General features: G+C 44.4%; 1 protein-coding gene across 5 annotated transcripts in view; it reads right to left on the reverse strand.

Moving 5' to 3' along the window:
- Positions 1–13,515, reverse strand: part of LOC112255798 (nesprin-1) — a 171,557-nt gene that overhangs the window by 84,429 nt on the left and 73,613 nt on the right. For all 5 annotated transcript variants that reach the window (XM_042325231.1, XM_042325233.1, XM_042325232.1 and 2 more), the window contains exons 53-66: positions 13,297–13,384; positions 12,869–13,090; positions 12,457–12,621; positions 10,476–10,832; positions 7,918–8,054; positions 6,998–7,175; positions 6,585–6,767; positions 6,228–6,371; positions 5,050–5,214; positions 4,606–4,778; positions 4,223–4,376; positions 2,882–3,025; positions 2,295–2,459; positions 1,796–2,113 (exon numbers count right to left, since the gene is read on the reverse strand). In XM_042325231.1, coding sequence (XP_042181165.1) covers positions 1,796–2,113; positions 2,295–2,459; positions 2,882–3,025; positions 4,223–4,376; positions 4,606–4,778; positions 5,050–5,214; positions 6,228–6,371; positions 6,585–6,767; positions 6,998–7,175; positions 7,918–8,054; positions 10,476–10,832; positions 12,457–12,621; positions 12,869–13,090; positions 13,297–13,384 — 2,593 coding nt within the window. The remainder of the gene's footprint in view (positions 1–1,795; positions 2,114–2,294; positions 2,460–2,881; positions 3,026–4,222; positions 4,377–4,605; positions 4,779–5,049; positions 5,215–6,227; positions 6,372–6,584; positions 6,768–6,997; positions 7,176–7,917; positions 8,055–10,475; positions 10,833–12,456; positions 12,622–12,868; positions 13,091–13,296; positions 13,385–13,515) is intronic.

A 13,515-nucleotide genomic window follows, 5' to 3' on the forward strand; every position in this document is an offset into this window, starting at 1 on the left:
CAGTGAATAGAACAAACTTAGGGAGGAGGCTTCTAATGTTAACATGCATGAAACCAAGGCTATTACGGTTACAGAAGTCGTCAAAAGAGAGCGCCTGGGGAATAGGAGTGGAGCTAGGCACTGCAGGGCCTGGATTCACCTCTACATCGCCAGAGGAACATAGGAGGAGTAGAATAAGGGTACGGCTAAAAGCTATGAGAATTGGTCGTCTAGAACGTCTGGAACATAGAGTAAAAGGAGGTTTCTGGGGCGGTAAAATAGCATCAAGGTATAATGTACAGACAAAGGTATGGTAGTATGTGAATACAGTGGAGGTAAACCTAGGTATTGAGTGATGAAGAGAGAGATATTGTCTCTAGAAACATCATTGAAACCAGGAGATGTCATTGCATGTGTGGGTGGTGGAACTAATAGGTTGGATAAGGTATAGTGAGCAGGACTAGAGGCTCTACAGTGAAATAAGCCAATAAACACTAACCAGAACAGCAATGGACAAGACATATTGACATTAAGGAGAGGCATGCTTAGTCGAGTGATCAAAAGGGTCCAGTGAGTGGAGGGGTTGGTTGGGGGTCACGGCGATTTAGACAGCTAGCCAGGCCATCGGTAGCAAGCTAGCATAGGATGGAGGTCTGTTGTTAGCCACCTCTTGCGTTCCGTCAGTAGATTAGTGGGGTTCCGTGTGGTAGAGGGGATTAATCCAAATCACACAACAACAACAAAAATAAAAACAATAGATATAGTTCTAGAGGCCCAAGAAGAAAACATAATAATAATAAAAATAAATAAATTGTCCGATTGTCTATTCAGATAGCAGCCGGTAAGACAGCTAACGGTTAGCATGCCGCAGATGGGCGTTCAGGTAACGTTGCGACGGAGGAGCCAGCCGGATCTCCTTCGGGTAGATAACGTCGGCAGTCCAGTTGTGAAGGCCCGGTGGGGCTCCGCGTAGGCAGTAAAACGGGTCCAGATAGGTGACTGCAGCCCAGGAGTGATTGATGGAACTCAGGAGTGATTGACGGAGCTGGCTAGCTCCGGAATAATTGATGTTTGCTCCGGAATCGACGAAGGCCGATAGTCACACGGATAGCAGCTAGCTAGCTGTGAGATCCGGGTATGAATGTCCAGAGAGCAGTCGAAATCCAGGGACATGGAGAGAAAAATTGGTCCGGTATGTTCCGTTCCGAGCCGCGCTGCGCTGCGCCGTACAGAACTGGCGATAGATTTTCGAGCTAAAGGATAGCTGATGACCACAAACCGTGGTTAGCTGAATACTAACGATTTGCCAGTAAAGAAGCTAACTAGCTTCTGAACTAGCTTCTGATTAGCTTCTGGATTAGCTTCTGGCTAGTTTCAGGCTAGCTTCTTGGAGTTTCTGGCTAGCTTCTTGGAGGATTACAGATTTGAGGTAAATAATACTTTTTTATAAATATAAATTGGTGAGGCAGGTTGCAGGAGAGTGTTTTGAAGATGAGTTGATGAAAAATAAAAACAAAATGTATATAAAAAAGTTGTAAATATATATATATACAGGACACGACAAGACAAGGACAAAAGACGTCTGAACTGCTATGCCACCTTGGAGTGTTGTGAAACAGGGCCGCGCTAGCTCGATTTTGAGAAATCCATTCCAGTCAGCTCGAAATTGGCCCTAATTTTCCCTAATTTTAAGTGTCAGTTGAAACAGGGCTTTATTGAAACACCAGCACCTCCTATTGGAAGACAATCTCAGAGAGACATACAAACATCGAACATCATCTACTGAAACTCAGGCGCTGTAGAAGAAGATGCTGACCTTTATCAGTTGGAGTTGAGCGTCCTTGGTGGCACGGTCCGACCGGCGATGACTCCTCAGTTGACCTTTGCTCTCCATGCTATTCAGCCAGCTGTCCAGACCCTGAAACCTTTGCTCCATCTGGCGGAGCTTGGCCAGGGTACTGTTGAGCTGGGTCCTGGTGTCTCCCAGCTTACCCTGGTACAGATTCCAGTTCTGCTGCAAGGTCTCCAGGACCCGGTCCTCTATTTGGGGGACACCCCAGGGCACAACCTGGTCTCTACTGTCCAGTAGGGTGTTGAGTAGGGCCTGGCCCTCCGTGCACTGGACCTGCAGCTCCTGGAAATGAATGCAGAGAGGCAGCTGTCATTGTTATTCAGACTGAACATTACGAAACATTCCAACGCCGTTATACATCTCGCGCCGACAGGCAAAGCTAGGCAATTTTCCCCATGCTGAATAACAAGCCACTCTTCTTTGGTTCTTGTATGTGGAAACAGCAGTATGTTCTTGTTATGACCTGTAGTTTCTGAAGCGTCTCCTCCAGAGTGTCCACATCCCCCTCTAGCTGTGTGTAGCAGCCCAGTTTCTCCTGCTCCTGCTCCAGCCACGCCTCAAACACATTTAGGCCTCTCTCGTACTCCTGGTGGACCTGCACCAGCTCTTCTGCCTTCCCCACCGCAGTCTGGAAACACAAAAACAAATATGTGCATTATAGACATGTAACTACTACAAAAATATGAAATGATAACATGAGACTTGTGTCTTCACACAGCCACTGTGCACGGGAGGAATGCCACAAGGTATTCCTCCCGTACCCCGTACCTAAATGTACCTAAATTTACAAATACCTCGACTAACCTGTATCCCACACACATTGACTCAGTACCGGTACCCCCTGTATATAGCCTCGTTACTGTTATTTTATTGTGTTACTTGAGTTAATTTAGTAAATATTTTCTTAACTCTATTTCTTGAACTGCATTGCTGGTTAAGGGCTTGTAAGTAAACATTTCACGGTGCAGTTGTATTTTGATTTGATAAGTCTGGCAAGTGATACTAACATGTGAGAAGGAGATGGATGCTTCACTGCTGTACTGTATATACCTTGGTGTTGTCCTTGACGGTGTGGTATCGTTCCTGCAGGTCCTGGAGCTCTAGCTGGGTGACGTAGTGTTCCGCCATGTTGGCTCCCTTCACGGTGATGGTGTCCAGTAGACTGCTGTGGCTAAGAACCTCCTCATAGAGAAGCTGAAACAGACACAACATGGATCAGGCCTAATGTGAATGTTTCTACTGCATTTAAACCACAGCATGACACGGGGTTAGGTTAGTTTAGGATAAAACGAAACGTCTATTACATTGGCATTTGGTGACTTTTTATAAGGCAGAGGCACCCTCCTATTGTATTGTGCATTGTATTATATATTGTATTACTGTATGTATTGATACGTGGTTGGGATATGACTGTGATATGTGGTTGTCTCTCTTGGCTATCTTAAGATAAATGCACTAGCTGTTGTTAGTTCTGGATAGGAGTGCCTACTAAATTGTAATGTAAATGTAGTGCAATGTATATTATGTATTTTATTTGTTGTATTGTTATCTGTTTGGACCCCAGGAAGAGTAGCCACTTCCTCGGCAGCAGCTAATTGGGGATCCTAATAAAACCAAAAATAATGAAATACCGGACAAGGATGTCCTCTTTCACCGTTATTATTTGCACTGTCTAAAGCTGAAGCAAACCATGGCATGACACTGTGTTAGTGTCACTTTATCAAAATGTTTCACAAGGCAGAGGCACATGACAAAGATGTCCTCTTTCACCATTATTATTGGCACCGGCACCAGATATTATTTCCCCTTTCACTGTTCATTATTTGCAATCACATTTCCCATTGACTGTCAGTAAGAAAAAGTAGTATACACTGTGTACAAATCATTGAGGCCACCTGCTCTTTCCATGACAGACTGACCAGGTGAAAGCTTTGATCCCTAATTGATGTCACCTGTTAAATTCACCAATCAGTGTAGATGAAGGGGAGGAGACAGGTTAAAAAATTATTTTTAAGCCTTGAGACAATTGAGACGTTTATTCATTTAGAGGGTGAATGGGCAGGACAAAACATGTAAGTGCCTTTGAATGGGGTATGGTAGTAGGTGCCAGGCGCACCGGTTTGTGTCAAGAACTTCAACGCTGGCGTTTCTTTTTCACTCAACATTTTCCTGTGTGTATCAAGAATGGTCCACCCAAAGGACATCCAGCCAACTTGACAAAACTGTGGGAAGCATTGGAGTCAAAATGGGCCAACATCCCTGTGGAACGCTAGAGTCCATGCCCCGACAAATTGAGACTGTTCTGAGGGAAAGGGGGGGGGGGGGTTGCAACTTAATATTAGGAAGGTGTTGCTAAAGTTTGGCATACTCAGTGTAGATGACCGCAGGTACCTTGGCTTTGCCCAGGTTGGCAGTTTTGTCTCTCATCTCTGAGCATTGTTTGTCTCTTGGGTCCAGGCTCTCCTCAACTCGCTCCACCCAGCCCACAAACTGACACACGTCCTCCTGGTAGCTGGTCCACTGGGAGAGGGCTCCCTCCAACTGGCTGTGAGGGAATACAGTGTAGTACACATAAATATATCACACAGTTAGCTGATCGCAACTAAAGGCACTTGTACACTGTCTCAACATTGACCAACATTCTTAAGTTGGCAGCTGTGTTCAGAATGTTCACAGTAAAAACAAATATTCAATTTGATCAGATGTTATCATAACCCAGTAAGTATTCTACTAAGGCATTCTAATCTTTCAGGACATTAAAAAGAGAAGCTAACCTTTTGCATTGGATGGAGGCGGAAAGCAGGGTATCCCAGGAGTCTTTGAGGTCCTGGATGTTCTTGCAGACTACTGGTACACCCTCTACTGATGTATTCCTCTGGACAGACTCTCCCCTTGTGACCAGCATCTTCAGCTGGATCTCCTTCTCCTGACGTGCTGTCAGCAACGCCTGAGACACATCAAGGGTCAATACATGTATTACAAAATGAGTTCAGACATCTGGAAGGCAGTAGCAATGCTAACTTAGCTACCCATAACATACTGGAGATTTAAAACAACTTTTACTCTATAATCCAAGTCCAAGTATAGTTTAGTTGATTGTATTTAATTTTAGCTAATAAAAAGTTAGCTTAGTTTAGTTTAGTTAGCTTTACTTAGTTTAGTTTAGCTTAGCTAAGTTTATCTTAGCTTGACGTAGGTCAGAGGTGGTTTGACTGTACCTCCAGCTTGATCATCCTGCTGTCTAGGACATTTTTGTCTGCTGTGGGAGTGCGGTAGGTCTGCAGCATGTGGCTGGTGTCGGCCACCCAGTTCTGCAGCTCTTTCAGCCCCTGGGAGAAGAGCTGGTGCTCATTGACGATACGGTCGATACGGGAAGCCTTCTCCTGTAGAACCACAAAGCATAGCACATGTCATAGGTCAGTCTCTGTGTGTTCATTCGTTTGCACACTCGTAACAAATTCAACTCAAAGTGAACCTGGGGTTTGTGTATACAAATGCCATAGGGGTCAAATTCAGTATGGAATAAAAGAAGAGCAGCAGTAATTTTGTAAGTTTACATTCTTGGTTACAGTATTTCATTTTTCAGCTATAAGATTGGAAATTCATTTATTATATACATAATTTTAACCGGAGAGGTGACTCAAACCTCAGTCTAGTTCCTCCTGCCTGCCCTCTTGCAGGTGGACAGGCGGGCAGGCAGGTGTTAGTTACCTTGGTCAGGTTGGTTAGAGCTAAGTACTGAGCGGAGAGCTGCGAGACACGGTGGACAAAGCTCTTTCTGGCCGCATGTCCATCCCACAGTAGCTGGGCCTTCTCTCTGAGCCTTATCAGCTGAACCTCTTGAGAGGCTAACTCCTCGAGCACAGACTGCAAGGGCACAAGCAGGTTATCACAGAGACAGAAGCATGCAAGCCAACACACAGAGACAGTTAGCCACGTTAACATAAACACTTACAGACCAGGGTTGTAATGACAGGAAGAAAAAGCAGACTGGGTCAATGTTATGAACATGAAATACTGTCATGACATGGCAATCAAAAGAAGGTTAATGAACACAACAGACAAAGATGTTTGAAGCGTTTGAAAACATTGAACAGGGCTGTTAAGTGTCAACTCTTTAAACAGTTATTATTTACGCCGCATTGAACACACATACAGCAGAAGCATTTGAAAATAGATCGGATAGATAGCAGGGCAGAAATGAGCAGTGAACAGTTATGTTAAGCTTTGATAGTGCGATGAAGGAACTCCATCACTGATTCACAGTGACTGAGCTGAAATGGTGAGCTTCTATAACGGCCATGCTGGTGCCTGGCAGGGCATGGTGATTGGTGGGATGATGGGACAGTTATGAGGATAGCTCTTCGTGATTTGACAGGCTGAGAGCCATGTATACCTGCAGCTTGTGCAACTCCTGCTTTTTGGCAGTGAGGTCATGGAGTCGTGTGCTGCTCTCCTGTACAGCAACCTCTGTCCCGTTCAGCCACTCCTGAAGAGGCTCCACACTCGCCTCAAAGTCCTTCATCTGAGACTGGAGGTTCTGAAATAGGAGTGAAACACACGCACCCTCTGATACACAATTCAAAACAGGTTTCAGCATCACACAAATGGCTAAAATGGCAAAATGCTTGCTCTCGAGACACAGTAAAGTACAATGAGTGTGAATTTGTATTTTATTTTATACAAACTGAATAGATGACATATTCTCACCACTTAAAGGATTCACATGCTGTACTTTACATCAATTGATTACCTGTAGGGCAGTCTCCCTCTGGTGCAAGTTGGACATCAGAGTCTTCCAGTCTTCTCTGGCACTGCTCATTTTGGCCCGGACAGCATCTACTCTGTCCTTGGCAGCGATACTGACCACCAGCTCACCACTAAGCACCACAGCATTTAGTTTGGAGTGGCCCTGCTCCCTGTCACTCAGGAACTCCTTGGGGGTGGAGACAGAATGGCCAAGAGATAAGATGCATTCTTTAAAAAAGAATGTCCAATTCAATCAAATGTGCTTGCAAGGCCAAATGTGTTTAAGGACAAAAGGTTTCCTGGACAGATTAGAAGCGCTTTAATAGAGAACTTCCATTGAAGAACTCATGGAGGTCATCCATTGAACCTGATGGACTAGGCTTGATTTGTGTCCAGGGAAACTGGGCCTTAACGTACCTGTATCTTCTGCAGGCTGGAGGAAGCCTCACTGAGGTTCTGAGGCACATCAAAGCACTTGGCTGTGTTGATTTTGGCATTGACCAGCCACTGCTGGAACTCTCGGAAAGTGGCACGGAACTGCTGCTCCAGAAGCTTCTCTTTGTTTTGGCATTCTCTGGAGGCCTGCAGGCTCAGCCTAGGAGGGAGAAGAGAGGACAGATAATTGTATACAGCGCCTACAGGGCGGTATTCTGACTTGTATACAGCACCTACAGGACGGTATTCTGACTTGTATACAGCGCCTACAGGACGGTATTCTGACTTGTATACAGCGCCTACAGGACGGTATTCTGACTTGTACACAGCGCCTACAGGACGGTATTCTGACTTGTATACAGCATCTACAGGGCGGTATTCTGACTTGTATACAGAATCTACAGGGCGGTATTCTGACTTGTATACAGCATCTACAGGACGGTATTCTGACTTGTATACAGCATCTACAGGGCGGTATTCTGACTTGTATACAGATCCTACAGGGCGGTATTCTGACTTGTATACAGCATCTACAGGACGGTATTCTGACTTGTATACAGCATCTACAGGACAGTATTCTGACTTGTATACAGCATCTACAGGGTGGTATTCTGACTTGTATACAGCATCTACAGGATGGTATTCTGACTTGTATACAGCGCCTACAGGGCGGTATTCTGACTTGAGATCTGATTCTGCATACTTAACTTACATTTTGGCTCTCATTGACATCCGTAAACAAGTAAATGATTTACTTATCTCAACTTGGAATCGGGCCCTTAGCGTATGTAATGGCTTTGCAACAGAACAGTATGTAATATACACTCCAAAAACGATTTAAACAAATTATTTGAATGTCAGGTATAGTAAGACCCCATCCATCATGCTGCTGAATGACTTACCTGTTGTACTCCTTGATAAGGGAGGACACTCTCTCTGACTGAGTACCCAGGTCCTTGGAGAACCGACACAGACCGTTGAGCTGGAACTTCAGACTGTCTGACATGGGCTCCATTTTGACTAGACCTTCCAGAGTGTCCTGGGTGGCAAAGACACAATGAGAAGTTGCTTTAGAGGAGAGTAAATGGAGGATTGTGAATGTAGCCCCGAGGATATGGTGATTTTTGGAATTTCTAACTTCCTCTTTGAAAAGTCAACAGTCATCATAAGTATTACGGATCTAAGCCTTCCTTTAATGTTACATTTAGTTTTGGCATTGCAGCAATACTAAAAGGACCAGTGCAATCAAAGATGTGATTTTCCAGTGTCTTATATAGACTGAGTGTACAAAGTGATGTCACTTGTTAAATCCACGTGTCAGTGTATATGAAGGGGAGGAGACAGGTTAAAGAAGGATGTTTAAGCCTTGAGACATGGATTGAATTAAACATTTATTAAATTGAGATTTTGTGTCATTGGCCTACACACAATATCACACAATGTCAAAGTGGAATTGTGTTTGTAGAATTTGTCTGTCTTGAGTATTCAACCCGTTTTTTATGGCAAGCCTAAATTTTATGGCAAGCCTAAAAAAGTTCAGGAGTAAAAATGTGCTTTACGAGGCTTAATAAATTGCATGGACTCACTCTGTTTGCAATAATAGTGTTTAACATTATTTTTGTAGGACTACCTCATCTCTGTTCCCCACACATACAATTATCTGTAAAGGTCCCTCAGTCAAGCAGTGAATTTCAAGCACAGATTCAACCACAAAGACCAGGGAGGTTTTCCAATGCCTCGCAAAGAAGGGCACCTATTGGTAGATGGGTAAAAATGTAAAAAGCAGACGTTGAATATCCCTTTGAGCATAGTGAAGTTATTAATTACACTTTGGATAGTGTATCAATACATGCAGTCACTACAGAGATACAAGTGTCCTTACGAACAGTTGCAGGAGAGGAAGAAAACCACTCAGAGATTTTACCATGAGGCCAATGGTGACTTAAAAAAAGTTACAGTTTAATGGCTTTGATAGGAGAAAACTGAGAATGGGTCAATAACATTGCAGTTACTCCACAATAATAACCTAAATGATAGAATGAAAAAAAGGAAGCATGTACAGAATAAAAATATCAAACACAAATTAATCCTGTTTGCAACAAGGCACTAAAGTAGAACTGCAAAAGATGTGGCAAACAAATTAACTTTATGTCCTGAATACAAAGCGTGATGTTTGGGGCAAATCCAACTCAACACATCACTGAGTACCACTCTTCATATTTTCAAGCATGGTGGTGGCTACATCATGTTATGAATATGCTTGTCAACAGCCAGGACTTTTTTATGATAACAAAATGGAATAGAGCTAAGCACACCAAAATCCTAGAGGAAAACCTGTTTCAGTCTGCTTTCCAACAGACACCGGTAGACAAATTCAACTTTCAGCAGAACATTAACCTAAAACACAAGGCCAAATATACAATGGAGTTGCTTACCAATACAACTTTGAATGTTCCTGAGTGGCCAAGTTACAATTTTGTCTTAAATCGGCTTGAAAATCTATGGCAAGACTTGAAAATGGCTGTCTAGCAATGATCAACAACCAACTTGAGAGAGCTTGAAGAATTTGCAAATCATGTGCATATCTTGAACAATCCAGGTGTGCAAAGCTCATAAGCCCCGTTTTCATTGGCACTTAGAAGTCAACCTAGGTTGCCTAGCTCGAATTGCATTTCCACTTCCTCCAGAAATGAGAAATGATGGGCTGACTGTTCTCAAAAAACGTTTATTTGTGTAAAAATGAATGAAGGATCCGGTGGTAATTGTGACATGTCTAACTACTGCAGTATTGCTTCTCCATGTGCTAGCTAACAGCAATAGACGAGCCCAGACGAGCTAGCTAAACATGGTGCCAGCTTCCAGCAGTGATCAACTGGTTGAAGCATATTAAGTGCTTCACTAGCCAGAATTCTAATCGAGCTGGCACCAGTTGTGAAACTGGGCTGTGCTGGCCCGGGTTTCCCTCGACCCAGCTCCAATTTGAGAATTCCATTCGAGCCAGATAGAATTTGTCCCTAATTTTAAGTGCCAGTGGAAATGGGGTTTTAGAGACTTACCCAGAAAGACTCACAGCTGTAATCGCTGCTAAAAAAAAAAGGTGATTCTAACACGTATTGATTCAGGAGTGTGAATAATTATGTAAATGATCTATTTCTGTAGTTAACTTTCAATAAATTTGCAAATATTTCTGAAAACATGTTTTCACATTGTCATTATGGGGTATTGTGTGTAGATGTGTGAGAGCAAAAAATCTATTTAATCCATTTTGAATTCAGGCTATAACACAACAAAATGTGGAATAAGTCAAGGGGTATGAATAGTTTATTAAGGCACAGTAGCTCCACCCACTGCCCAGATTGGACCCCTCGCAGGATGGATCCGTATGATTTCATACTGAGGTAAAAAGGCTGCATTGAGCCTTTAAACAGTATTTTTAAGAACACCTACAAATGAGCCTTACCTTTGCAATCTGCCAGCCCTGCACAGCCTCCTCCCTACTGTTTTTCCCCTCTGCATGAGAGAGCCTGTGTCTCCACTCCTGTAGCTGACTGCTAAACTCCTGCAGGTCCACCTCCAGCTGAGCAGCCAAGCAGTTAAACTCCTGTTCGGAGCTGGCGAGTTGGGAGAGAGCAGTCTCCAGGCCTGCCCTGTTCTGCAGTGCCCCACGCTCCCACTGCTCCCAGGCAGACAGCAGGGCTGCCTCCTCCCTCTCCACTGCCTCGAAGCCCGCGGAGCCAGTGTGGTCCCTCGTTGCAGCCCCACAACGCTGCACCCGGCTCAGACGCTCTCGGCCACGCTGCCTGGAGTCTATCAGCTCCTGAAGTTGAACATGGAACATGGAACAATGAAACAGGAAACATTCAACTGTTACTGTTACTGCCAACTACGTCAGCTGTTGTTAGCTACTGCAACTGACTACGACTGTTATTAGCTAACTGACTATTCTCCATTTGTCACTCTGATGTCCTATAGAGGCTAAACGCAGACTAAGAGAGAGACCCATTTCTTTATGTGAGGGTAACATGTATTTATGATCCTGTGTGCCTCAAATATTGTGAGTTATCTTCTTATTTTCTCATCTATAATGATTACTTTTAAAATGTAGCATTGGACTAAACTACACTGCTCAAAAAAATAAAGGGAACACTTAAACAACACAATGTAACTCCAAGTCAATCACACTTCTGTGAAATCAAACTGTCCACTTAGGAAGCAACACTGATTGACAATAAATTTCACATGCTGTTGTGCAAATGGAATAGACAACAGGTGGAAATTATAGGCAATTAGCAAGACACCCCCAATAGAGGAGTGGTTCTGCAGGTGATAACCACAGACCACTTCTCAGTTCCTATGCTTCCTGGCTAATGTTTTGGTCACTTTTGAATGCTGGCGATGCTTTCACTCTAGTGGTAGCATGAGACGGAGTCTACAACCCACACAAGTGGCTCAGGTAGTGCAGCTCATCCAGGATGGTACATCAATGCGAGCTGTGGCAAGAAGGTTTGCTGTGTCTGTCAGCGTAGTGTCCAGAGCACGGAGGTGCTACCAGGAGACAGGCCAGTACATCAGGAGATGTGGAGGAGGCCATAGGAGGGCAATAACCCAGCAGCAGGACCGCTACCTCCACCTTTGTGCAAGGAGGAGCAGGAGGAGCACTGCCAGAGCCCTGCAAAATGACCTCCAGCAGGCCACAAATGTGCATGTGTCTGCTCAAATGGTCAGAAACAGACTCCATGAGGGTGGTATGAGCGCCCGACGTCCACAGGTGGGGGTTGAGCTTACAGCCCAACACCGTGCAGGACGTTTGGCATTTTCCAGAGAGCACCAAGATTGGCAAATTCGCCACTGGCGCCCTGTGCTCTTCACAGATGAAAACAGGTTCACACTGAGCACATGTGACAGACGTGACAGTCTGGAGACGCCGTGGAGAACGTTCTGCAGCCTGCAACATCCTCCAGCATGACCGGTTTGATGGTGAGTCAGTCATGGTGTGGGGTGGCATTTCTTTGGGGGGCCGCACAGACCTCCATGTGCTCGCCAGAGGTAGCCTGACTGCCATTAGGTACCGAGCTGAGATCTTCAGACCCCTTGTGAGACCATATGCTGGTGCGGTTGGACCTGGGTTCCTCCTAATGCAAGTCAATGCTAGACCTCATGTGGCTGGAGTGTGAATTTTGAGTGTGACTCCAAATCCAGACCTCCATGGGTTGATAAATTTGATTTCCATTGATAATTTTTGTGTGATTTTGTTGTCAGCACATTCAACTATGTAAAGAAAAAAGTATTTATTAAGAATATTTCATTCATTCAGATCTAGGATGTGTTATTTTAGTGTTCCCTTTATTTTTTTGAGCAGTGTATAATAAGCTTCCCTATGATGTGTCAACAAGGGGGTGATGGACATTGAGATACTGTAAGTGATGCTTGAACATCCTCACCTGGACTTTGGCAAGTTTCCTGTTTACAGAGGTGGAGTCTCCTGACAGGTCAGACCAGCGCTGGAGCTCCTCCTTGGCAGAAGCCAGCCAATCATTGAAGTCCCTCACAGCTTCCAGGTAGTGCTCATGCTCTGTCACTCTGTTCTCCATGGCCTGAACCTTACCCTGGGGGATGGACAGCATATAGAGACTGGGTTAGGCTGTTTGCCCATAGAGTACACTGTGAACCAGGACTGTTAGGATATTTTCTAGATGCATTAACAAAGTCTGTTTCAACAACCAAACTAGATGGATTACGGCTAATAACACAAAAAGAAAATGGTTTCTACCATTATCGTCAGACTTAATGTTCTTATACAAAGGAGAGACGTATGTACTTAACTGCCATCCTCTAGGAGCAGGGCTTGATTACCTTGACGACAGCGGTAATGTCAGCGAAGTGTGCATTGAGTTCCATTCTCTGCTCTGGTCCAAAGGCCTGGTCACCTGTCTTCTCATGTAGCTCTGCAGCCGTCTCTGTCAGCCTGGCCAGTGGTGCTGCGTGGGCCTCCACGTCAGCCTGGAGGGCTCTGAGACGCTCCAGGAGATAGGCCTTCTCCTTCAGGCCTGGCTGCTGGTCCAGGGCCAGACCCACCTACATTTACATATATCGTTAAATTACTAATACATTTTAGCAATCAAGCGAATGTTCTTATCCAGAGTGACTTACAATCAGTGCATTCAAATAAGGAAGGTAAAACCACCATATATCACAATCAATCAAGTGAAACCTTCAAAATAGCCCATACATGCTAAATCAGTGGTAGTAAGAAAAGACTAGTGCGTTCAGCCGAATCTCACCTCCTGCTCCACAGACTCCATCCACTGCTGCAGCTGCCCCTTACTATCCTGGTAGTTACTCCATTGGGCTACCGTCCATTCCAGACGACTGAGGGAGGATACACACATGTAGAGATTAAACATAAACAGAGGTGATAGATAGATAGATAGATAGATAGATAGATAGATAGATAGATAGATAGATAGATAGATAGATAGATAGATAGATAGATAGATAGA

This window comes from Oncorhynchus tshawytscha, linkage group LG08 (assembly GCF_018296145.1).
Source record: "Oncorhynchus tshawytscha isolate Ot180627B linkage group LG08, Otsh_v2.0, whole genome shotgun sequence".
NCBI lineage: Eukaryota > Metazoa > Chordata > Actinopteri > Salmoniformes > Salmonidae > Oncorhynchus > Oncorhynchus tshawytscha.